A 26,856-nucleotide genomic window follows, 5' to 3' on the forward strand; every position below is an offset into this window, starting at 1 on the left:
CTTCACTCCCACATCTATGTAGAAGAATTGATTGAATGATGCTATTAAGTAATTGTAGTGATATTTGTTTCATTTATATTCTGCTGTTCAGGCACTGTATGTATGTATTTATTTTTATATACCGACATTCGATCTGAGATTTCACATCGGTTTACATTCAGTTACTGTAGGCTTCTCCCTGTCTCCAGAGGGCTGCATTCACTAAGGCGTTTTTCCCATTCTGTGTCTGTGGGAGAATAACTTTAGTGATTCAAGTGCATAGTTATCAAATTCCAGGGAGTGGCAGGAAGGCCCTATGGGCCTGTGCCCTGGATCTTTTAAGTACCTTGCAATGCCGCTGCTTTCAAAAACTGACCAAACCTTTAACTTCCATGGCCTGCAGGGGCTCAGGAGGCACGTATGGCACTGAAGCTCACCTGCATCCCGGGCTGCTCCAGCAAGGCACAGGTGGGACCTGAGCCCCGGAACTTGCTCCAGAAACCTAAGCTGTCAGAACGAGAGACTGTCTGCATCCATAGACATGCCAGAGAAGCCTCCTCATGCATTTACCCACCCAAAAGAACTCAGATCTATCCTGCATCAGCTGGGAGATCCCTGCAAATTCTCTGTCCTGTGAAAGTAAATTCATCCAAAGCAATGCATTTTATTAGATGTGTCCCAAACCACTCACAGTCCCACTTAAAGCTTCTTGTTGTACTCTGGGGCTGGTTATGGTATTTTCACCACACTGAGTAAAGATCTCCCCCTATGGGTCATTACACAATAGTGTTGTAAAGGGGGTTGGGCCCTTAATAAAACCTTTGTTTTCATTTTAATCCAAATAAAATGGCAAATTACTAGTTATCCGGGTTTATTTGGTTTACTTTTCACAGTAGCGAAGCTAAATTGCTTTGAATTACTGCAGTAAGATATAGTCATTAATCAAGCTAATAAACTAAACTAAAGCAGTAGTTATGGGGTATTAACACTCAAACTGCCCCCCGCCACCCCCATAAAGATTCATATAATTGTACTACTGCATTCGGTAAGCCTGATCAACGATATGATGTACATAATGCAGATCAGAAGATCCAGAAAGCAGTGGAGAATGAAGCTGTGAGAGTCCTCCTGGCTCTGCATCGGTCTTTGCTGCGACTCTACCTTAACTATCACCTGCAGTTGTGGTTGCCCCAACTTAAAAAAGTGGAGCTAGAAAAGGTACAACAATCCTTAAAGTCTTCAGCCTGGCGAAGAGATGCCTGAGAAGGGGATAAGAGAGAGGTTTGTAAAGTCATGAGTGGAGGGGAACAGTAAGTGACCTTTTCAGATAGGGGACATGCCATGAAACTAGCAGCTTTCGGCTTTAAAACAGTTTCCCGCTGCACATCCAATAAAGCTGTGCTCAAGGCATCTGGCATAGCTGGGCTTAAAGAGGCTTGGAAGCCCCAGAATCCATTATTAGACAGGAAGACTTGAGGAAAGCCAAGGTTTATCCCTAGGAGTGAGCAACAAAGAATTGGATCCACCCTTTGGGATCTGCCAGGGACTTCCTGATGACCCGGATTGCCCATGTTTGTTCGTCCCAGCATGGCACTTATTGGCTTACCTACATTTGGCTGCTTTTCACAGGTTTGAACGCTGGGTGGCGCCAGAGTTGCACACATCCTCCTCAGACACAGCACAATAGAAGTTTCTCTCTCAAATGTAATGGCAGAGAAATGATCTGGTGAATTTAAACAAGCAACAATGGCCCATCTTTGCTAAAAGTCCTGATGTAAAAACGTCCTTTGGTATTGCTGCTCCATTTTATAAGGTCCTCTCGAATTATTTAATTTGATATTTTTAGCCTGTCTTTCTAGATAATGCAGTTTACAGCATTAGTAGTAATTGAGGTACAAGTCCCTTTCAGCACATGTTTTCTTTACTAGTGTGCTAAAAAAAAGTAGATTAATAGTGTGTTAATTAATAGTGAGGTGTATTTTTAAACAAAGCACACAGACATATTTGCACAAAGTCTATTCTCTGTGCATGAAACATGATTTACTTTGTAAATCTTGTGCCCAGCACTACAGTACAGATTCCCAGCCTGTCCTGGGGGACCTTCAATCAGTCTGGTTCTCAGGATATCCAAAATGAATATGCATGAGAGAAAATTTGCATGTGAAGGAGGCAGTGCATGCATAAGAACATAAGAAGTTGCCATACTGGGTCAGACCAAGGGTCCATCAAGCCCAGCATCCTGTTTCCAACAGTGACCAATCCAGGCCACAAGAAACCTGGCAAGTACCCAAACACTAAGTCTATTCCATGTTACTGTTGCTAGTAATAGCAGTGGCTATTTTCTAAGTCAACTTAATTAATAGCAGATCTATCTCATGCAGATTCTGAAAACCTGACTGCCTAGGGGGTCCTCCAGGATCAGCCCTATAGACTAACAGTAGCCCCAGGAACTTTGCTCCACCTCTGATCAGGAGTTACATTTCCAAAGCATGAGTTAAACCTACGCACCTCTCTGCATTGGGAAGCAGTAACTAATGTCTTGATTAATGTGATTTGCATGAAGGAGCCCTAATTTATGTGCACACTTGTATGCTAAATGACTTGTTGAATTGGGATTAAAGTTATACATGCAAAAAATGTGTGCATAGCAAATATACCTTATGGGACCTGAGACAATGGGAGATCACGAGGAGCATCAACGGAGGAAGTGGAATTTGAAGCCATTGTTCTGGCCACCACTCCTATCTTGTGGCTGCTCTGTTTATAGGGCAAACTCTTCTGGTATATAGAATTGCTGTGTTCTTGCATTGTTTATGATTTATTGCTCTGAATTGTATTTATAATATTTTATCATTAGGAAAAACAATATATTAATAATTGTTTGCTTGTTGAAATTGACGTGTGAAATTCCAAACAGGAATGTCGGCAGATAGGACCGAACACATCCTGACCTCTTGATCATTCCTCCTTACCCAGCACTAGCTCATGACACAGAAAGCCTAAGGCGGAGATCGGAGCAGGATGCGCGGGCAGCTGGTTTTAGGGTCCTAATCTGTAGTAACGACTGCAAAGGCTAATAGCTGTGTTTTACCATTCACTGGTTTACTTCTTTTGTGGTGATAGTTCTTTGTCATCAGCATTCAGATGGCAAGGATGGAATCAGACACTTGGAATCCGTTTGTACTGAGTAACATTTTCAGAATTGTTTCATTATCTACATTGGGGATTTCTGTACCAGATCCCCGGGGACCTCTTGGCCAGTGATTTTATGATATCCATGATGAATATGCATATGAGAGGTTTGCATACACCGTCTCCATTGCATGCATATTCACGGTGGTTATCCCGACTGGCCAGGTGGGCCCCAAGGATAGGTTTGGGAATCGCTGATCTACATTTTCTCTCCCAAAACACTGAATTTTTAAGTAAACTTTGAACCAGTGTGAGAGACTGCTGAAAGCACTGTGGTCATCAGCCAACCATCCAAGAGCACTCCCGCCTCCTTCTCTGGCGCCCTCTTGCTTCTTCATGACCCTCCTCTCTGGGCCATGTGTTGGGGACGTGGCAGCTGGTGCTGCTTGGCCCAGGAGGATCAGGCCTGGGGGGAGGATTGGATCATCTTGAGAGGAGGAAGCTGTGGTGAATAAGGGAAAGGACCAGAGAAACACTTTTATTAGGGGGAGGAGGAAGGGGCAAATGGTTAAGAGAGGAACCCTGGGGGCCATGTGTTAATTTCTTTCTGGCCTTTGTGTGCAATGAAGTTACAAACTTTTGCAGAAACCTATTCTCTCTTTCTTTTCTTGTATATGTTGTGCTTTCCTGTGTGCATTTCTTTCATGGCTGTGTGCATGTGCACAGCTTATGGGGAACCTGGGAGATGGGGAAGAGAGGGATCAGGAGATGAATGTAGGGAGGGTGGGGGATGGGGAGAAGAGGAACTTAGTTGGACCCGGGAATCTGCTGGCCCTCACCATCTGTAACAAGGCCACAGAGTGGATCCTGCTCCCCCCAACAGGGAGGAGAAAGCAAGCCTGGGCCCCAGGAAGGGGGAGAGACCCCAGAATGAGACAGAAGTGAATGTGCACATTAGAGACTTCCCTGACATTTTGTGGTTTCCACTTGTCTAGTCCTGTTTAGAAACTCAGCCCAGAATCTCCTTGAAGTGGCTCTGATTAACACAGAGAGATGCATTTATGTTTAAAAAGTCAGTTTTATTGGTGTCCTATAAACTGTACACATTGTGCTCATGTAAGTAAGACAATGCTTGTGAAGGGGGAACTGAACTTTTAAAGACTCACGTAGAAAAAAACAAAGCATAAAAAAAGTAACATTTTATAAATACAGTGTGTGATGTGGGTTACTTTGTGCATCTAAAACTTTCACAACCTGGAGTTAGCTCTAAACCAGTTTCACAAGAGTTTGTGCTATCCTGCAAGCATCTCATTTTTGTAAATTCTCCAGTGCCTTTTCCCCCTTGCATTTCTTCCAATGCCTGTTTGAGAACTGGTACGAAATTTAGAGGTAAAATGTTTTGATACAAATATACTGTAGTGGGTCTAATTTAAAGGTGCATCTTACAGCAAGGGCTGTGAAATCATCTCCCTGAATTCTGCTTGGGGACTTCTGAGGCTTTTGATTGCTTTCAGCGCTTCTCCTTGTCATCCTCCGAGACAAAGCACGTCTCACCTCCCAAACATTTCTATCCGAGCACAGGGCAGGAAGGTGGCGTTCTGCACAAGCTGAGCATTTCATTTCACACCATTACTTCCTTATTCTTTTCTAAGTGGAGATGACTTAATGGTTGTGTTTTTGTATTGTGGACAGAGCATCTGTTATCCACACGAAGCACGAGCCATCCTACCATGCAATTTACTGTCAACAGAAAGGATTCATATCCATGTACCCCAACTAATCATTAAAATCTTGATACTCTTTACTACATAATGCAGGGCTTGCCAAATCTGGTCCTCAAGAGCCACACACAGGCCAGATTTTCAGGATATCCACATTGACTCTACATGAGAGCGATTTGCATGTATGCAGATATCTCATATATATTCATCATGGGTATCCTGAAAAGCAAACCTGTTTTTGTGGCTCCTGAGGACCAGAGTAAGCCCTCCCCCCAGCATAATGCTTCTGTGTCAATGGCATAGCAATAGGAGGGCCTGTGCCCCCTCATGTACCCTTGGCAGCGGGTTCATGGATCCAGTGGAAGCGCTGGCAGTCTACGATCCCCTAACTTGAACAGGGAATCAGCACTAGCATTGGGCTAGCCATGTCAACGTGTGAGGCCATCAAAGTCTCTGTTTACCTTTGGCAGGAAATTATTTATCTCCCAAACCCTTGGTTGTTCACAAATGTCTGAGTTAGGTGGAAGCCTATTTACATAATTGCTCTTCAGCAGCCTGCATTAGCCCTTGTATGGAGGGAGAGCGTAAGAGAGAGGGGATGATGATGCCAGGAAGTACAAGGGTTTTGTAATCATTGCCATGAAGACCCACATAGGGTAGGGGTAGGTGGCCGGCTACAGTGCCCCCCTCTCCCCAAAGAAAATCAGTTTTGGCTCTGCTTCTGAGCACAAATATTGACTCGCATTGCCTTTCTGAAATAGGAAGAGCAATGTCTGGCCATGAGCATCACGGCCACCCTCCTCCTGAGCTTCCTGGACACCAGCTGGGACGGGAATTCATGATGCACTCATTAGGAAATGGGAGTCCAGGGGAGGTCCCGTCGCACTTTGAAGATGTGATCAGTGCTAACTTTCCATGCCTCAGAAGGAAGCCCTCGTGCCTAGTATTGAAATAAGGGGAATCACCCGAAGGGGTTTCTGCACTGCTGTCCTCCTAGAATTTAATTATAGGACAGACCCATGGACAGTGTGAGTGGAGGGCAAAGTCAAATATGAACAATATAATCTGTTCTTCTTCCAAGAAGCAAATCTCTCATTTGTGAATGTCATTGTAAAGACAGGAGAATTCGGTGGTGCTGTCCTGCACCAAAAATAAAAGTAGTGTTTGCTATTCTCTCCTCCACTCCCAATGTCCCATTATTGTAGTCACTTCTAGAAAAAGAAAGGTTTGGGGAAGCCCAATAACGTCCCCTACTAGGCCCCAATTGGATCCAAACTGGAAGGGAAGAGCTCCCCAGCCCAGGCATCACGACTGGAACCCGATGAGGTTCAGAGATGTTTCCATCACTTCTTTCCTCTTTTTAAAGGAGAGGGTCCCCTCCATACTGTGCTGCACCTATGGAATCGGCCACCTGGGTGCAGGATTCATAACCTTAGCGTATTCTTTCCTCTCCCCTGCTACTCCCTTAATTCATATTCTGTAACTCGCTATAAATTAATGTTGCCCACTGCCTCCCTTCTGCATGGCAGCCTTTGCCGCCCTACCCTATCCCTGGCCAGCTTGCAACATCAGCTGATGCTATCTATGGCACCATTCAGTGCCACCCGATGCATGCAAAAGAGAAAAGGATGGCAGTGAGAATTTTGAAAACAATCCATTTCTGTGCATGAGTTGTAGGGTCACCTCCTGCCATTATCCCAGCTACTGCAGCTCCCCGGGGATCTCCACATTCATTACTTACTCCTTTCTGACCTGCATATAAAATCTAAGCTCACTCACTGTGCAATGATACAGAGTATCAGAGAGGCTCACTGCGAGCCGCTCTCAGTCGTTGAGCAGAGGAACAGACCCTGTGTGCATGGATGTACTGCAGGTAGGGTTTGGTGATGTCCACAAATTGTGTGCCAGGAGTATTCGCTGCAACTTTTAGATAGTAAAGCATGGGCGATACCAGCAGGTGGGAAGCTGGCAACATTCAACACTCTTCCCCGTCCCATTCCCATCCCCATCCCCCCGCTCTTGTGAGTTGGAAGAGTCCAGTGTCCTCTTTATAGCTCTGTTGCTTTTTAAAAATGAAAAGCATGGACATTAGATGCACTTGAGCTGTCTCCATAACTTAACACATTGTCCGGATAGCTCTTATTACAACAGTAGTAAAAAAAAAATAATATATATACACACATTATAAAACAGCATAAATGCTTTGATGTGTAAACGTTTTGCGTTCAAATATCTCTCCCGGTCTTATGTAATGGCAGTGTTTAATATCACAGTCTGCAGGAGTCCTAAGAGCCCCCGAAGTCGGTCAGAGCAAAGGTTCGAGTGGGCCAGCGGAAAGCAAGACGACTCGTCTGGCATCGGTGCTGGAGGGCTTCCCCAGAAACCCTGACGTTTCATGGTTCCCGTGCCCCGGGAGCTGGCTTCAGATTAATGTCAGGTTTGGTGCAGAGGCTCGCAGCGACTCCATCTGCTTGTTCTTGGGTTTGCTTTCTGCTTGCTCAAGCTTTATGTGGCACTGGCAGGTGGAGGCTTTGCTGTAGGTCACTGAGTGTTTACTTGAGTTCTTGTATTTCTGTAGGGTGCTCAAGACCCTCTTGAAAATCAGGTAGAAGATCTCACAGATGCTCAAGATGATGCATATGGCCGAGGCTGCCACCATGAAATAGGTGAAGACTTTCTTTTCCGTGGGCCTGGCTATGTAGCAATCCACTACATTGGGGCAGGGATCCACACTGCTACACTTGACCAGGCGGGGCATGTCAAAGCTGTTCCACATCTTGTGCAGGATATAGAGAAAGGTGATTTCGATGCCTGTCTTGAAAAACAAGCTGAGGAGGTAGGTCCACCAGAGGCCTCCGTGTTTCTTGCCAGTGTTGGAGTAGAGCTTGGAGCAGTTCTCTCCGTTTTTCATCCGGTTCTTTTTCTCCCGGTCTTCCCTGTAGGCCACGTGCATGATGACCAGAAGAGAGGGGCAGGTGACGAAGATAAGCTGCAGGGCCCACAGCCGGATGTGAGAAATGGGGAAGAAATGGTCGTAGCAGACATTGGTGCAGCCTGGCTGACGAGTGTTACAGTCAAAGTCTTTCTGCTCATCTCCCCAGACCTTCTCTGCCGCCACCACATAAACCAAGACACGGAAGACGAAGACCACCGAGAGCCAGATCCGTCCAAAGGCTGTGGAGTACTTGTTGACGCCACTCAGCAAACCTTGGAAGGTTTTCCAGTCCATGGTGCGTGTTTACCTGTGCAAAGATCAGAAGAGAAATGAGAGAGTGACTCTTATTGAACTGCTTCTGACAATGAATGTTACGTTCTAGCCCTTGAGTGCTCAACCCCTGTCCCCAAACATTGCAGAGAAATCAAACTCTTCAAACGAATCTGGTTCCTGGAAGAAATGTAAGTAAATTATATATCTGAGCAGTCATTGTGGGCATCCTGGAAACCAGGCTATTAACTGTGGTCCTCCAGAAGCACAAAAAAACTGTTCTAGCAGGTCCTTGCCAAAGGCTGTGGTCACAGAAACTAGCTTTTGGAAAAGTCCATTAAATAGTTAACTGGTGACGCAGGGAAACCCACTACTTATCCCTGGGGGTGAGCAAGATCCACCTTTTGGGATCGGCCACTGTAGGAGCAAGCATGCTCAGCTTGGTGGACCTTTGCACTTCTGTTCTTATAACTGCTCACAGCCAGTGGCTTCCTTTCCCTGTTGGACTCTTGTGTGTGCAATAAGTTAAACTCGTTCCATTTTGAATGCAGGGTGGCAGCAGCTCTGTCTCACCTGAGTTCGAGAGTCCTTATGAAGGTGCCCTCCTGACTCTGCAGCTGCTTTGTATTTAAATGCATGACAAAAATGCTGTCATGGTTTCAGTCTGCCATAGGATGGGGGGGGAGCCTCTATTCTCACGTTCGAGCACTCCCTCCCCTTCACCAATCAGCAGGCGGGAGTTTTGCTAGCCCTTATGCATCATTTACATTGTTTACTGGAATGGCCTGTTCGGTCACGTTGTGTATGGGACAATTAGTTGCAGCCTGACAGAATCTCATCCGCATACTCATCAGATTGGAACAGAGCCTTGGCATTCAGGTTACAGGCATTTCTCTTTCTGGCCTGGTAGTTCTTTCTTTCTCCTTTTTCTACCATCTCAGCTGCAACCAGTTCCGGGATCCTAATGCCAAGAAAGCTCATTCACAACTACTTGGGGATTTTTCCCATTTCAACAGACCTTCCTTTCCACTGTTTCTTGTCTGGCCCTGAGGCTGGGGACAATGCACCGAGGCTTCCTGGAGAGCCCCGGTTCATGGGCTCTAAATCTGGCCACCAGGTCTCACCTGAATGATGACCATGACTCCTTCGGCAGGGACACTGAACGCTGCCCCCTCTACAGCCCCAGGGTACCTGGATTGCAGAAGACCCAATGCAGGAGCTGCCATGTGAAAGGGTTCAGCACTTGCCGCCGGGCAGGCTCATGTTTCACGGTATTTACAAACCTCCCTGCCACGCTAGACCCCCAGCTCCATGTTCCATGACTCTTTTTGTCATCGGATATGAATAAAACCGATACAAAGTGCAACTTCACAGCCCTGTACATTGCTTCTCTCCTAGACTGGAAAATGTTTTCCCGTCTGCCCAGCCCGAAACAGTGAAACAAGTTCCTTTGAACCATTTCTTGCTGGTGACTACATATGCTTAAAAGATTAAAACCTGCTCATTGGCCAGGTTGGCTCTGCAGTATCTGAGCCTTGCCAAGCTAAACCCTGGAAAAGGTGTGAGCTTGCAGTGGCAGCTGCCACAGGAGGCGACTGAATGGCTCTGCCTGCTGCCCCTGCTTAGGTCCCTGGAGCTGCGAGGAAAGGCAGAAGCAGGTGGGCGGCCTGTGTTTGGCCCTGGGGGGGAAAGTAAGTGGAGAATCCCTGCTGAAAGGAAGAGGAGCCTTCAGCAGTGGCAGAGAACAGTGTCCTGTAGCAAGGTTTCTCGGGAAAGCTGTCGCTACCTTTCTGACTACAGAAATGAATACAGGGGAAGGAGGCGGGCCCCCTAGGGGTTCGTTTTTCAAAGGGGGGTTTTGCTTGTGGCAAGAATCTTAGAAAAGCTAAATCCCTTCAGTCCAGGAGCTGCTTCCCCCCTCAGCGTTTACTCCAAAGAGGAGGAAATGTACTCAGGAGAGGCTGCGAGTCAGCGCCCGGGCTGCAGGGACTGCGCGGTCTCCTCTCGGGAATTTGCAGGAAATGTTTGCAGCCTGACGATGCCTGTGGCTCACTCGGATCTCGTGCACGGGTGGAGCTTGCGCTGCTTCCGAAAATGGAGCAATGAGGAAGAGCTTCCATTGGGTTTTGTTCATCAGCTGGGCAGCTCCTGCTGCATTTGATTTACTGCGGCCCTGGCGCTGCTGCCTGCGAGGAGGCAGCCACATGGGCACGCGGGTGACACACGGGCTCTCGGGGCAGTGGCGTGAAGTTTGGGGGGGCAGTTGACATACAAGTCTAGGCCCTACTATTTGTACTCTTCTCACCAGAGTGCACCTGACAACGAATTTCTAAGTAGTTTCATCATGAGTGATAACAACAAAATAAGGGATATAGCTAGTATGCAATTATGTAAAAAATAATGACTAGCTATATAGAATATGTAACAAGTTGATCATGATATATGTTGGAAGTAAACTGTATATAGATCTAACTATAGAGATAAGACCTCAGTTTTGGCAAGAGATCTGAATTAACAGAAACTTCTATGGCCAATAGGTCCAATCATCGGTCTTGTAATCTCTAATATGAATTTATGAATTTTATAAAAATTACTTTAATTGTGACCAGTTGCTATAAAGCATACTATCTTTTTATTTTTATTTTTAATTTTTTTTATATAAAATTGGCACGAATGAGGCAACAGTGTGGTTGATTTTAGGTAAATTGATTGAACACTTTTTTCAAATGTTAATAGAATTGATGTGAATCATTCAATGTTTCCTCTTATTTAAAGATTTGTTTAAATGAACTGACACATTTCAAAGAGAAAAAACATGATGTTGCTGTTTGGCAACTTTGTAACTTTAGGAAGATGAAGTAGCGATTCTTTTACTCCATCAACAAATAGTTGTAATCTTACTATGTTCAATTGTCCCAATAAAGTAACAATGTTAATATTCCAACAACTCGATGGTCTTAAATTAATTGCTGAATGACTCAATATATAAACCACAAAAATAAGCTGGTAAAGCTGTTACAAGCTGATTCAATCGCTTTGTGCCTCAGAATGCCTCAAAATTTGTAGCAGAATCTTATTCAACCATGAATGTGATGCAACTTGAACATTGAAATTTCAGTCTTATAATTAATAGCAGGACGGACGGTATAATTCACCCCGTCTCTTCTCATAAAGTCTTTTTCCCGACAATGTTAATATACGGCATAACACTTATCTTAATTCAATGAATTTGATGATCACTGGCATTGCAGATAATTTGTTCACTTTGTGCTGCCGTATTGGGACCCGAGGGGTCTGACAACCGCCGCCAACGCGGCCGGCGTTTCGCAAAAAATGCTGCTTCAGGGCGGACTACTTTGTAGAGAAACCTTCTTCTAGTGTAGTCGGGTTCAGACTGAAATGCCTTAAAATATTTTATTTCTATTATTTCAAGCACCTTATTAATCTATGTTATATTTATTGCAGTTTATAAGTACACATCATGTAAAAAGTAACAGAAGTTTAACAGAAATATCAGATCCAATTACATAATAAAACAAATATCAATGTATTCTTTTATGAATCCTCTTTCCAAAAATGCAGAGAATATCATAACTCCAATAAAACAGCAATAATCATAATAATCATCATAAGAACTTAAGATTTGCAATGGGTGTAGAACAGAACTAGGACATGCAAAAAAATATATTCAAATGCAGTGACAGCAAAACAAACTCCCTCCAATGCCATAAGAACATAAGAAAATGCCATACTGGGTCAGACCAAGGGTCCATCAAGCCCAGCATCCTGTTTCCAACAGTGGCCATTCCAGGCCATAAGAACCTGGCCAAACACTTTGTGAAGTAAGACAGATCCCTACCAAAAGAAAAAAACCAACACCTAGAACCTTCCATGCCAACCCATAACAGCAGTAACTCTCAGGTCTCAAACAGCAGCAACCTTATGTCAAAAAAGGCAGCAAAGGCCACCTAATGGGCAAAGAGAACAAGCCGCACTGCTACAAATCCCTACAGAGAAACGAAAGACAACCAAAATACTGCATCTCTGTCCCACAGGCCCAACACAGACAGAGCCTTACCTAACACAGAATAAGGGACTTCAGATTAGAAACAAACTGCATGGAATGGAAAGCCCAGGAAACCAGCCTCAGCCTCTCTGAGCACTGGAATACTGAAGAAACAGCAAAATACAAACGTAGAAGAAACGCATTCCCAAAGATGGCAGATTCCAATCACTGAAAGGCAAAATGTTTTTTTTTACCTTTGTTGTCTGATCCTATTTTTCTAATCTGTTGGTCCCAGTCTCTTTGTTCCCCTTGTTTGTCTTTTCCTAATTCTTTTTTCAGGATCTCTTTTATTCTTTTTGTTTCTTCTCTCTCCTCTTCTCTTCTTTCCTTCCTCCTTCATACACAAACACAGATGCATTCTCTGAAACACATGCTTTCTCCCACACACGTTCCCTCTCTCACATGCCATTCTCACATGCTCTCTCACATGCAGGCTCTCATTCACAGGTTCCCACTCTCTCACACACACAGGCTTACGCTCTCACAGGCAGGCTCCCATCCCCCTCACAGACACACACAGGCTCTCATTCTTACATTCTCTCTCACACACAGGTTCACATTCCCTCACCAACACACAGGCTCATATACACACAGTGAGGCTCCCACTCTCATACTCTCCCTCACACGCAGGCTCCCACATACACGCACATACTCTCCCTCACACATACACACAACTTTTCCATTCCCATGTTCTCTCACATGCAAACACTTCCTAGCAGACTCCCGGTCACACCAACAGACCCCTCCCCCAGGCAAGCTCACACACACACAGCAGGCTCCCATTCACTCGGAAACACATCCAGACAGGCTGTCTCCCCATGAGGGGCAGAAGGGGGAGCCAATTCTGCTGCTGCTCCTTCTCGTCTGTCCCCTGCGCTATTCAAAACTCTTATGGCTATCACTTCCTCTATGCTGATCTCGTGCATCACGAGATCAGCATAGAACATGTAACAGCCGCAAGCTTTTTCAGTTCAGCAGGGCTGGCACATGAGGGGAAGCAGGTGAACGGGCTCTCTCCGGTCAGGTTTCTCTTCTTGGCCGTTGGCGGGACAGGAGCCACCGGTGACCTCCCGGGTCTCATTCTGTTTCCAGCCACCGGTGGCCTCGCGGGCCGCCTTCTCTTCAGTGGCCGGTGGGACAGGGTCCACCTGTGGCCTCCTGGGCTGCCTTCCCTCTTTGGCCACTGCTTCTCAAGCTGCCGGGCCATTGCAATGCAAAGTGGTCTGATGTGTGGGCCTGAGCTCAGGCCCACGCGTGGCTACGCCACTGCCTCAGGACAGGAGGAAGTTGCGTCATATCCAGCAGGAAGCAGGCCAGGTTGTCTCATTTGGAGATGGGGCTGTGTATGCTAGAAGCTTATCCTCTTGCAGGAAGGGGTGGGATGTGGTAAAAATAAATTATTCTCATGCGTCGGATAAACAATCCTTTTGCTACTACAATCAGTAGCAATTGCTAAAGCAGATTTTTCCCAACATAAAAATGGTGCTCACGCTTTTAGGCGCTTTCAGCTCTGAAGTTGATAGAAATATATTTTGAACCGTTATCGCCCAAACTGCTTAATTGCCATAACAACATAAGAAGTTGCCATGCTGGGTCAGACCAAGGGTCCATCAAGCCCAGCATCCTGTTTCCAACAGTGGCCAATCCAGGCCACAAGCAGCTGGCAGGATCCTAAGCTACTAATGCCAGTAGTAGCAGTGTTTATTCCCTAAAAGGTGAATTTTAAAAGCCCGATGTGCGCATTAATTAGGGGATGCGGGAATATGTCAGGCTTGCGTATGCTGAGTGGATTTTAAAAGCCTCCCGGATACCCCCACAAATGCCACAGCGCACACATCTCGAAGGTTACAAGAAGGAGCAGCACGTGGTCTGGGCATTTCGGAGCATGAACCAGACGAGCCTATAAATACTTTCATAATCTGGCGCACAGTGAGGCCCCCATTGTGTAACTGGGGATAACTGGGGGGTTGGAGGCCTTAACTGGGTGATCTGTGGATGAACTGGAAACAGGAAATGGCGTCAGCACGTGCTCCTTTTAAAATTCCCCGAATTATGCACTAGAAGCAGCCAGGCTATTTAACGACCCTATCTACCCCCTAAATGTAGCACTAGTATCTCCAAAACCCTGTAGCCTTGAGTGGCGAATCCTCCTATTAAATAGTGAAAACACTTTTTTTCAAACTTTAAGCCTTGTCTATTGTTCTGCGACTTCTTGCACCGAATCCATGCTAGAAAAGGCTGAGGACGTTTTCTTTAACAAGCAAAGCACTGGGAAACGCCATTTCAGCTGGAAGACCCAAACACTAGCCATGTCTGTCCTTTAAGTTGATAACTTCCAATACATACTGGGGACTGGAGGTCAAATCCTGACCATTTCCAGGGTAATAGGTCAAAGTTTTACCTTCCACCGCCATCTGGGAGATGTCACTGGGGTAGGCCGCAGTAGATGTGATGTTTCGGGGCTATGAGCAGACAGCACATTGGATGCATGAGCATCTGAGTAATTATTTTAGGGTGTTGGCTGGGGTAGTGGTTCAGTGGGACAGACAGCGGTGGTGGTGGTGCCTCTAGGCTGTGCCCAGACGGCAGCTGCTACTAATGCTTAGCCATAGCTAAAGAATGGGCGCTTAGATTTCATAATCAGGGTGCAATGTAAATAACATCCTGAGCCGGGCTGTGTGTGCACCTGGACAATTGTGCAAGACTTGCCATTAACAGCCGAAAAGATTCTGATCACCCTCGTGCCAGATTGTACCAAAACTAGGCCGGACTTAGCCTGTCTCTGATCGCCTGTGCTTCTGCCATTGGCCCCAGATCTAGGCCAGAGTAGGAGACGCAACGGAAGTTTCTAGACAAGGTATTGCTTGTTTGTGTTTTCTAATTCCCTGAGCACTTTGGGGGTTACCCTGCTCGGACAGAAAGTCAAGGTATAGCCACTCTGAATGGCAGGGCTGCCTTTGTCTGTCTGTGCTCTCCAATTTCTCCTTCAGCTATTTAATCACAGGGCGTCTGCTGCACTCATGTGGAAAAAATCCCCAGGCCCAGCCGAGCAGAGGGTGAGGCTGCATCAGACCTGCAGAGCAGGTTCTCAGACTGAAGGGGAACGGACGGGCAGCGCCTGAGCACTTTCTTAAATATCCAAAGGCTGCCTTTGTGCGCACAGAGCCTGGATTTCGCAGTCTCGGTACAACAGGGAGGACTTCATATACTGCAGGCTTGAAATGAAAGCCCTGCTGCTGTCCCAGGATCTCTGGCCAGGCTAAGAACACCAGGACATGCCCTCACTCCCGTCCCACGCATCACTGCTGACCTCTCCAGGTTGTTAGTAAACCGGTGCTTTTATTTTTCCTTGTATGCTATGCCAACTATTGTCTCATCTATGGAATGAAGACCTACAAAAGTTAACACAGCGGAGTTCAGGCATCTAAAAGAAAGTTCCTTTCAAACAGAGACAAAGCAACTGGAAGGTTTCCTTTCTCTCCTATGATTTTTCGGGTAAGTTCCCGGCGCCTCTGCTCTGGGATGGAAAGACCAAGCTGTCCACCAGTCTGCAGAGCTGCTTCTCCAGGTCTAAGCTAACTTTTCACCTACCTGAAGCTTCCCCTTGCTCCGATCGCCCCGGACGGACGGACGTCCTGTCAGACCCAGCCTTCAGACTCAATGCCTTGCCTCCCTACTACACAAAAGCCTTTCCCACTTGCTCTGCTGGAGGTGTGGCTCTCAGTGTGCACTGCACAGCAAGCTGCCAAGGGAAAACATTCATCGCATGCAGCTGAGACCTCTTTCCTTTTTAGACACATTTTTATTAATAACTAAAAATATATACTTTTCAAAGCCACCCAGCACAGTAAACAAACAGAATCACAAAACTTTTCAGATGCTGTGATGTCCTCATCCTTACACTGGGCTCCCTCTTCCTGTTAGTTTGAGGGGGATTTAAAAAAAAAAACCAAAAAAAAAAACTACTTTCACTCAGGTCTGAGTTAGGATTTGCAGAAGTGCAAAGAGTGCAGGCCTGAGGGTCTCTGCTCACCCATGGGTTATCTGAAGGTTTTTCCCCATTCTGTGTCTATGGGGCAAATGCTTAGAAAATACTGCACATGGCATACTACATATTAATGAGGCCATTGAAAGAGTGAGGATTCTCATACTACATATTAATGAGGCCATTGAAAGAGTGAGGATTCTCATACTACATATTAATGAGGCCCTCTCTTCATTGAGAGGATTCTCATACTACATATTAATGAGGCCATTGAAAGAGTGAGGATTCTCATACTACATATTAATGAGGCCATTAGAGTGAGGATTCTCATACTACATATTAATGAGGCCATTAGAGTGAGGATTCTCATACTACATATTAATGAGGCCATTGAAAGAGTGAGGATTCTCATACTACATATTAATAAGGCCCTCTCTTCATTGATTCTGGGCTTCATGGGCCGGGAGAGTCACCCAGTACGGCAAATCTTCTCTTCTCATGAGTTCCTCTGGCCTCTTGTTGCTTGGAGAGCATAAACTAAAGCTGAGCATTTCTTGCTGCAGAAGATTTGAGGCTGACCTGGCACTCGGAAGATTTCAGCAGAATTTTGGGGGTTTCCTCCAATTCACTGACATTTTCCCCAGTTCAATCAGGGAATCTTACTGCTGCTTTACTCACCTGTTCAACAAATTTGCTCAAACTTCAGTTCAGATTTTGCAATTTGGGAAACCTGCATCAGATTTTTTCTTTATCTGTTAATTGTGAAATAGCAAATGTTCTCGCAAGTTTCTTTAAGCAGTTTGCAAACATAGGGGGCTGATGCAATAAAGTGCACCCAGCCTAGCACATGGGTTTGTGTGTGCCTGGACATGTGTGTGTGTGTGCCTGGACATGTGTGTGCTAGGCTGGGTGTGCCTGGACATGTGTGTGTGTGTGCCTGGACATGTGTGTGCTAGGCTGGGTGTGCCTGGACATGTGTGTGTGTGCCTGGACATGTGTGTGCTAGGCTGGGTGTGCCTGGACATGTGTGTGCACCTGGACATGTGTGTGCTAGGCTGGGTGTGCCTGGACATGTGTGTGTGTGCCTGGACATGTGTGTGCTAGGCTGGGTGCGCCTGGACATGTGTGTGCGCCTGGACATGTGTGTGCTAGGCTGGGTGCGCCTGGACATGTGTGTATGCCTGGACATGTGTGTGCTAGGCTGGGTGTGCCTGGACATGTGTGTGTGCCTGGACATGTGTGTGCTAGGCTGGGTGTGCCTGGACATGCACAAGACTAGCACCCGATGCAGTAAGGAGATTAGCGCATCCAAACCGTGTGGCCGATGGTGCTCACTGCTTGGAGATTCCACGTAGATGAGGCTATTCGCTATATTCCCTGATGCAGAAAATCCCAGGGTACCCAATGCACACTTTTAAACGTGGCAAATCTAACTGCAGCCCCGGAGGTGGCGTTAAGTCAATCCGCTTATGAGAAATTTAAAAACATGGTCCTCTGTGGTTCCTCCTAGGTAGTATCGCTGTGACACTTACATTTACTGCTTGTGGGGTTTAAAATAAAGGTTTATGGGCTTGATTTTAAAAATAACAAATTCTGGACACACAATTTCCATGCACAATAGCAAGGGGCACTTAGCTATGGGCATCCAACAAGCTCAGAAGAAGCAGACAAAAATGGACGCTCGTATTGCGTGCCCATTGCAAGTGTGAGCACTAGGGATGCACAATTCTCCCCTAGCACATCCTCGTTTTACCCAGGGGGTGGGGGGTGTTACCTGCGCTGACGATTTTCCCGGGTTGCTGAATTCTCTTGCACCGGCCCTGGTTATGAACAGAAAGACAAGAGATGAGACTGGAGAATCTAAATAGGTTCACCCTAGAAGAGAGGAGAGACAGGAAGGGTATGATAAAGATGTTTAAATACATTTTAATGTGCCTCTTCTTGCATCGCTCTGATAGTAACTTAGATAAATGCTCACAGTCTGCCCAGCGAGGTGTTTAGGGCGTTGGTAACTCTCCCTCTTCTGTTTAGGGATGTAACTGCCTCGACGCCTCCCCACCTTCTGTAAAGGGTTGTAGAAGCTGCTCGTGCAGGTTACCCCCATTCAGATATTTTCCTTGCTCTTGCCAGTAGGGATCCTCTGTTTCTCCCACACCCCTTTGAAGTCCGTTACCATTTCTTCTGGGAGGGCATTCCTTGCAGCCATGTCCCGCTCCACGAAGAAATATTTCCTGACGGTGCCGAGTCTAAACCCTTGGCGCTTCATGTCATGACCCCTAATTCTACAGCTTCCTTTCCATCTGAAAAGCTTTGATTCATGTGCATGTCTGTCCCACCCCTCCTGTCTCTCCGCTGCTCCAGGGTGTACGGATTTAGGTACTCAGTCTTGTCTTTCTGTACGTAACCAGGGCTGGCGCAAGAGTATTCAGCGACCTAGGCAAACCTTCGGTCATGCACCCCTACCCCAAATTACTTATTGATGGCAGTTCCTCCTACCATTCCCTTCTTTGGCCGTATTTCCTATGGTACGGCACAGCACCTCTCTGGGCTTCGCACTGGCTGGATTTTGCCACGCCTAAAATGTTGGCACTCTAGGTGTAAACAATGTATCTTGCTTGTTGGATGAAACGGAGATGTCTCTTTACTGTGACATGTTCATCGAAGTCTCTAAGAAGGTTCTAAGCTGAGGATTGTTTGTTCGTATATGTTCCATAAACATAGTTTCTGTGGTTATGACTTTGTCATATGACAGGAGTGGTCAACTCCAGTCCTTGAGAGCTACAAACAGGCCAGGTTTTCAGGATAACCCCACTGAATATTTATTTATTTAAATCTTTTCTATACCATCGTTAAGATACATACCGTCACAACGGTTTTCAATAAGGCACATAGTATTGCTAAATGTTTTAAATTATATCAATTAAACAGGTGCCATAATGGTTCGGTAACATAGTTTTATAATAAATATTATTTGGTAAATGTGATAAATCATGTCCAATTCTATCTGTATCAGCTTTGAATACAAGAATAGCTTTATAATTGTAACTTATGAACGAAAAATAAAATACACACATATTGAATGTGGTGATGTGTGTGGATGTTCTACTGTCTGCACCCTATTCTTCCCTGGATTCTATGCATGCACTGCAAATCTATCTCTCTATCATTCATGGTGGATACCCTGTTTGTGGCTCTCGAGGACTGGAGCTGGCCACCCCTGTTATATGATTTTTACCATTTTGTAGCAGATGGATATATAACACTGAGACACAAAATAGAGGAATAAGCAGTTATCTTGCTTTGTGGGAAGCTTGGTGAAAGCTAAGCAGCTGAACAGCTAATTAGGCTGTGTAGTCACCATCTTAGCAGACCAGACAAGATGGACTCTGACAAGGAGATGTGGGAGTGGAGTAAGAGAGAGAAATCCCTGCTGGTGAGAAGAGCAGAAAAGAACACTTGTATTAAATGGAGCATTAGGTGAGTAGATCACCAGGAAAAATATCTGATAAAACTGAGAGAAACCAAGAAAGAAATCAGGAAAGCAAAGGGTCAAGCGGAAGAAAGTAAAGCGAGTGACAAAACATTTCTCAGCTGTATCAGAGAAAGATCAATTTGGTTTAGACAGAATTTTAACACTGCAACCCTTTTAATCGCAATGACAGACACTGTTTTAAGAGGTTTTCACACGGGCCAGAGCTATTTTTTACTGCTTTTAGATTTATCAGCTTTTTTTTAATAATAATATTTTAATTAATCAGTTGAAAGAAATTGGAATTACAGATGTTGTCTTAAAATGGTTTGCTTTCTTCCTTATTTCCTTATTTCCATTTCCATTTATTAAAACTTTATTAATCGCCTAACACAAAAAGATCTAGGCGATTTACAACATACATACATAATATCATTAAAACAACAACATGACAAACATATCAAAAACACAAATCATCAAGTTTCATAGAAACCACAATCTCAACATTATTATGTAAACATATAATACAATTGTAATCAGACAAAGATAAATCCTAAATCATACCTAACAAAAAGATATAAAAATCTGTCATGGTCATAAATTCGAGAAAATACTGAAGACCCGATGGAGCAGAAAATCTTTCAAAAGCCTCTTGAATTTCTTTTTATGTTGTCCAAAGAACGCAGCTCAAAAGGAATGAGATTCCATAAAGATGGAGCAACAATTGAAAATGTCGTCTCTCGTATAGAATAGACGAGCTTGCCACACAGAAGGAATATCGAGCAACTTTAGTTGAGAAGATCCTTAGTAATCGCTCCTTCCAGGTGAAAATAAAAAACTCGGTCTCTGACAAAATTCCTCTAGAAACTGGAGTCCCACAGGGGTCGGCCCTTTCCACCATCCTTTTTAATATATATTTATTGTCAATTTGTCATCTACTTACTAGTTTAGGCCTAAATTTTTATATGTATGCCGATGACATACAGTTTCTTGTCCCGATTGAAGACACCTCTGAACAAACACTTAAAATTATTGTTGTATTCTTATCTGCTATAAAACAACTTCTGCAACACATGAAATTAATTCTAAATATGGATAAAATGGAAATAATGCTGTTAGAAAGAAAATGCAGGTATGATGATATCCCTTCCTTAGTTTTTGAAAATGACACCAAGATAAAGCCGTCTTTATTTGTGAGAGATCTTGGAGTTATATTGGTCTCAGAACTAAACTTGAAAAAACATATTGCTACCAAATTGAAAGATGGCTATTTTAAACTTTTAACATTACAGAGATTAAAACCTTTACTAGAACCGAATGACTTTAGATCAGTTCTTCAAGCCCTGATATTCTCGAACATCATCTTCATCAAATGACTTATGAGGAGAGATTGAAAGACCTAAATATGTACACCCTGGAAGAGAGGAGGTGCAGGGGAGATATGATGCAGACCTTCAGATACCTGAAAGGTTTTAATGATGCTCAGTTGACAAACCTTTTCCGTTGGAAAGATATCAGTAGAACTAGGGGTCATAATTTGAAACTCCAGGGAGGACAACTCAGAACCAACATCAGGAGATATTTCTTCATGGAGCAGGTGGTGGAGGCCTGGAATGCCCTTCTGGAGGAGGTGGTGAAGACAAAAACAGTGAAAGATTTCAAAGGGGGATGGGATAAACACTGAGGATCCCTAAAGGCTAAAGGATGGAAATGAAGAAAAGAGCACATGGGGGTAACTTGCTGGTGTGACGGTTACTGCCCTTAACCAATAAACCTTTATACTGTTGATGCAACTCCAACATTGCTTCAATGGCAAGAGGTAACAGGGAATTGAACTCAGACAGCAACCATCAAGGGCCTTGATTTTTACGGTCTGGGAAACCGATAAGCATGGGGGAGACCTGTATGGCGCGGTTGATGCTACCATAAGATTGCTGGGCAGACTGGATGGATCATTTGATCCTGTTCTGCCGTCATTTCTCTGTTTCTATTCTTTCTGAGATTCAGTCTCAAGAAGTGAACACAGTAGAGGGCATGATCACCTCCTTTTCCCTGCTGGTTATGCCTCTCCCTATGCAGCCCAGCATCTTCTGGCCTTAGCAACTGCCTTGTCCCATTGCTTCTCTGTTTTCAGATTGTCTGACACTCTTATCTCAAAGTCTCTCTCCTGATCCATGCACAGCAGATTTTTGCCTTGCCCTCCCGTCCCCTCCCCACCCTCCAACCACATACAGCACCTTTGGATAAATGTTTATGACAAGGCTGCAGACCACATAGGCTGGTTAGAGCACTCCAGTATCCCATTCATCTCCAATATGGTAGAGTTAAAAAAAAAAAAAAGTATAAATATATCAAAAACTCAGAATTCTTTTTTTTTTCAGTAATTTATCCCATCACTGTCTGTCCTGTGCCTGAAAGCTTGTAGAAATGAGAGCTCAGATCCTAACCATTAGCCAAGTCTGGATATGTCGTGTAATAAATGTTTCCTGGAATTCTGATGCTGGGATTATTGCTAAACTTTACTGATCTGTGGAGTGAATCACTTTGACTTTCCTGAAAGCCACTCCCAGCATTTCCTTCAGATGTGAGGATGAAGGCAGAGGCGGCTTGCTTTCCTCACTGTGAGAGGATTTCCCTACTCAGTATGCACCAAGTCCTCTCCCTCTTGGTCTTCAGGGGAATTCCTGGGCATTTTTCACTGCTCTCCAAATGGGAGAACCTTCCTTTCAAACAGGAGCCTTGAAGTGTGTTAAATGCATGCATTACGTTATTGTGGAGTTAGCATGAAGTACGACCGAGTCACAGTGCGTGCAGCTCACCAGTATTAGAATGGAGTTAACACAATTTGTGGATGGAGAGAGTTGCATGTTCCCTTCCCAAATCTCAATGAGCAGGGAAGTTGCAGGAGGCTTAGATGGAAGATTGCTGATATCTTTAGGTTGGGAGGTGCCACAGAGGGCAGTGCAGCACCTTGGTACCAAGAATGCCCTTCACTGCTGGCTGGCTAAGTGTTTCTGTAATTGGCACTTGGATGCCAGATTAATGCATCACCCTGAAGAAGTGAATATTTTCTCTGAGTTTTAAACACTTGAGCTGTTGACCTTCGTTCCCAGTTGCAGCACTTCATGTGGCCATGCTTTCTGCTTATTAGATGCTGGTAAAGTATGCGCAGCTACCCAGGTTTGGGATCCTTCGTGTTCCTCTCTCCAGTTAACAGATGCCAACACTATGAGGTAGATCTTAAAACAGTATGCGCGCGCGTGCTTTTGTTGGCGCAACCGGCGCCAACAAAAGTACGCCGGATTTTATAAGATACGCGCGTATCCGCGTGTATCTTATAAAATCCGGGGTTGGCGCACGCAAGGCTGTGCAAAATCGGCAGCCTGCGCGCGCCGAGCCGCGCAGCCTGCCTCCGTTCCCTCCGAGGCCGCTCCGAAATCAGAGCGGCCTCGGAGGGAACTTATCTTCTGCGTCCCCCCACTTTCCCCTCTCTTCCGTTATCTACCCCACCCCCCAGCCTTACCTAAATCCCCCCCTACCTTTTGTTGTGCAAGTTACGCCTACTTGAAGCAGGCGTAACTTGCCCGCGCCTGCCTCGACATCCCCCGGCACAGGCCGCAGTGCCAGGGAACTCGGGACCGCCCCCCGCCCACCCCTGAACCATTGCCACACCCCTGGACACGCCCCAGACTGCCCCCTGACCCCCAGACACGCCCCCTCCCACCCCTTTTACGAAGCCCTGGGACTTACGTGCGTACTGGGGCTTTGCGCGCGCCAGTGTAAACCCGGCAGGATTTACGCTCGCAGGGCTTTTAAAATCTAGCCCTATGTGTGCCCCTCTAATGCTGTAGGGTGTCCAAAATTTGAGAATACTGATGGGGAACCAGGTTCTTTTATGATTACCTCATAATCCTGCAGGAGGTGACATTTTGGAAACAATAGATGGTTTATTTATTTAGAGGCTTTTCTATACCGATATTAGTGGGAACATCATATCGGTTTACATCCAAACTGCAGGTAGAAATTACATTAAACAGGGAGAGGGGTTGGGATAACGGTGAAAAAAAAACCAGAGGAGTAGCTAACGAAGGGGAGAGATGTAAGGTTCCCCTATAATCATGGTCGTTGGTAAACAGAACATTTTTTTTTTTTTTATGAGTGTTCGTAATGGGAAGTGAAAACATTTCAGTTCAGCCATCAATATCCTTAGAAATAGGGAAGCTGAATGTAAAACATTCAGTGTCCTGCTTTTCTGTGCTATACTGAAAGGGATCCTCCTTCTGCAAGGACAGACTGCTGCATAGGATACTGTGACTGCAGAGTCACCCTAGGGTGCTCAGATCACTGGGGTCAGCTCTCCTTTACTGTACGTAAAATAGAACAAAAGGTGCATTGTGCGTGTGATGCAACAGAGTGCCACAATGATTTAGGAGCACTCTCCTTGCATCCAAGGCTTTCTAATAATTGTTGCCGGTACCTCACTCACTGAATCACTGGTGGCAGAGCATTACGTGGCAGAGTGACTCCCTAGCTCAGGCAGTGGCCATCCTGTAGTTCCTGAATGTTTACCTTGTTACTGTTGCCCCACTGCAGGAAACAGTTTAACTAGAGCCTCCAGCACTGTTGCTGGGGTCTGTGTTGTAACTTGCAACACGGTACAGCAAGTCTCCTCCTCAGGGCAGGATTTCTCTGAATTTGTTTCTGGCACTGGCTCCTGTGTGGTTTGAATCTTGCCGAATTCTTGTCCCTCTGTGCTGTATCTGTTCTGGTCCATGCTCTGCATCTATCTGATTATAAATAATACCTTCCTAAAAATGTATTTCTTTTAAGATACATATCGAGACTGTACACAGTTACAAATCATACAAAGCCGCTCTGCTCTTCCCTGAAGTTCTTTACCTAAGCTTCCATCCAGGCTGTAGGTATGGCCAAATGTGTCTTTTTAATTTACATGGATGTTTTATTGTATCTTTAATTTATTTGTATGTTATTTACTTTGTATTAAGTAATTGTTTTATTGTATTTTGTGTTATTGTAATTTTGCTTATGCTTGCTGCTGCTGCTGCTGCTTTCAGTAATTTGGAAGAGCTGACCATAAAGAAGATTTGGATTTAGGGATGAATCCTGGTTGCAAAGATTTTCAAAGTCTGTATTTCTAGGTTGGTGAGTTGTTACTTGTTTTTGATTTGTAGGTGACACTTTCCCCAAAGCATGCTATAGCAAGACTTTTTTTGGTTTGTTTGGGCTGGCATGATTTACAGTCGTGTAGATTCAATGGCCCTTTCCCAGGATACAGTACTGTGGATCAGGAATCCAGAGCAGATCCTTGTTTGTACATTGAACAGTCAGCAATCCATGGTTCACTTGGACTTTTGTGATTAACCCAGCAATTTGGGAATTAGGGTCTTCTCCCTCCACTACCACCCATCACTATTTTAGCACTGCTTGACATATGTGGCAGTGACAAAAGCACATCAGAGACAGTCCCTGCTTGGTAGAGCTTAAAATGTAATCTAGACAAACATACAGGGTAAAAGAATTTTGGATGTTTCATTTATTAAGAAACATTTTTGAAATTAGTTGGGGGAAATTCGGGGTTAAGATTTTAAAGCAGCAAAGATGAGTTTTCAGATTGGATTTGAATAAGATCAGAAAAGGAGCATGAATCACGGACTCAGGAATTCTCTTCCAAGCTTAAAGCATGGAGTCAGGAGCTGGTGGTGGAGTAAAGAGCATAGATAAGAGCGACTTGCCCCCTGAGCAAACTTCATGAAGAGGTAGTGAGGCACTGCAGAGTGAAAGCTCTTATAGGTAAGTACCCCTACACTCACCAGCACTCTCCACATTTTGGTCGAGTGTGAGTGGGCCTGAAGGGCCCCCTTTAGTCTCTTAACCCCCTCCCTACCCCCAAACTTCCAAACAATTACCTTGCTGTACTCTCTCTTGCTTCCAGTGTCCCTGCTGAGGCTGTGGTGCACCGAGAAGGCGAGTTTTTCTGCACTAACTCTGCACTCACTGCTGGCCAGGAACAAAATCCAAGAGCGAACTCATAAAAGTGAGGCATAAATTCCTTCCAGGAGTTCCTTGATGTCATCAGAGCCTCCTTAAGCCTCATTTACAGCCTTGGTTTGATTATTTGCAGGAGCCAACTCCTCGCTGACCTGGCACTTTTACCTCGTTGCTCTTTTAAACTTTAGCAGTAAAAGGTTATATGTTTATTGTTACCCACCTAGAAGTGATGATACAGTGGGCAATAAATCTTTTTATCTTTTAGCCAAAAAAAAATCCTTCAAAAATTGGAAGAAGGATCCATCTGAAGAAAATAGGATAAAACATAAGCATTGTCAAGCTAAGTGTAAAACATTGATAAGACAGGCGAAGAGAGAATTTGAAATGAAATTGGCCATAGAGGCAAAAACTCATAATAAAAACTTTTCTAAATATATCCAAAGCAAGAAACCTGTGAGGGAGTCGGTTGGACCATAAGATGACAGAGGGGTTAAAGGGGCTCTTAGGGAAGATAAGGCCATTGCAGAAAGACTAAATGAATTCTTTGCCTCCGTGTTTACTAATGAGGATGTTGGGGAGATACCAGTTCTGGAGATGGTTTTCAGGGGTGATGAGTCATATGAACTGAACAAAATTACTGTGAACCTGGAAGATGTAATAGGCCAGATTGACAAACTAAAGAGTAAAAAATCACCTGGACCGGATGGTATGCATCCTAGGGTTCTGAAGGAACTAAAAAATGAAATTTCTGATCTATTAGTTAAAATTTGTAACCTATCATTAAAATCATCCATTGTACCTGAAGACTGGATGGTGGCCAATGTAACCCCAATATTTAAAAAAGGCTCCAGGGGTGATCCGGGTAACTATAGACCAGTGAGCCTGACTTCAGTGCCGGGAAAAATAGTGGAAACTATTCTCAAGATCAAAATCGTAGAGCATATAGAAAGACATGATTTAATGGAACATAGTCAACATGGATTTACCCAAGGGAAGTCTTGCCTAACAAATCTACTTCATTTTTTTGAAGGGGTTAATAAACATGTGGATAAAGGTGAACCGGTAGATGTAGTGTATTTGGATTTTCAGAAGGCGTTTGACAAAGTACCTCATGAGAGGCTTCTACGAAAACTAAAAAGTCATGGGATAGGAGGCGATGTCCTTTCGTGGATTACAAACTGGTTAAAAGACAGGAAACAGAGAGTAGGATTAAATGGTCAATTTTCTCAGTGGAAAAGGGTAAACAGTGGAGTGCCTCAGGGATCTGTACTTGGACCGGTGCTTTTCAAT

At 44.8% G+C, this 26,856-nt stretch overlaps 1 protein-coding gene across 1 annotated transcript; it reads right to left on the bottom strand.

Annotated features, from left to right (window-relative positions):
• Positions 1-4,169: 4,169 nt before the first annotated feature.
• LOC115073023 (gap junction beta-3 protein-like) lies at positions 4,170-15,815 on the bottom strand. Its single transcript, XM_029571130.1, has 2 exons — positions 15,695-15,815; positions 4,170-8,074 (listed from the first exon to the last, which is right to left on the bottom strand). Exon 2 carries the CDS (start codon positions 8,059-8,061, stop codon positions 7,255-7,257), a length of 807 nt encoding a protein of 268 aa, XP_029426990.1. The 5' UTR covers positions 8,062-8,074; positions 15,695-15,815; the 3' UTR covers positions 4,170-7,254.
• Between the last annotated feature and the right edge of the window lie 11,041 nt (positions 15,816-26,856).

The sequence above is a fragment of the Rhinatrema bivittatum genome, chromosome 11 (genome assembly GCF_901001135.1).
Source record: "Rhinatrema bivittatum chromosome 11, aRhiBiv1.1, whole genome shotgun sequence".
In the NCBI taxonomy this organism is placed as follows: Eukaryota; Metazoa; Chordata; class Amphibia; order Gymnophiona; family Rhinatrematidae; genus Rhinatrema; species Rhinatrema bivittatum.

Excerpts from the sequence above, each read along its gene's own strand:
- LOC115073023 (XM_029571130.1), bottom strand. The coding sequence starts at position 8,061 with ATGGACTGGAAAACCTTCCAAGGTTTGCTGAGTGGCGTCAACAAGTAC.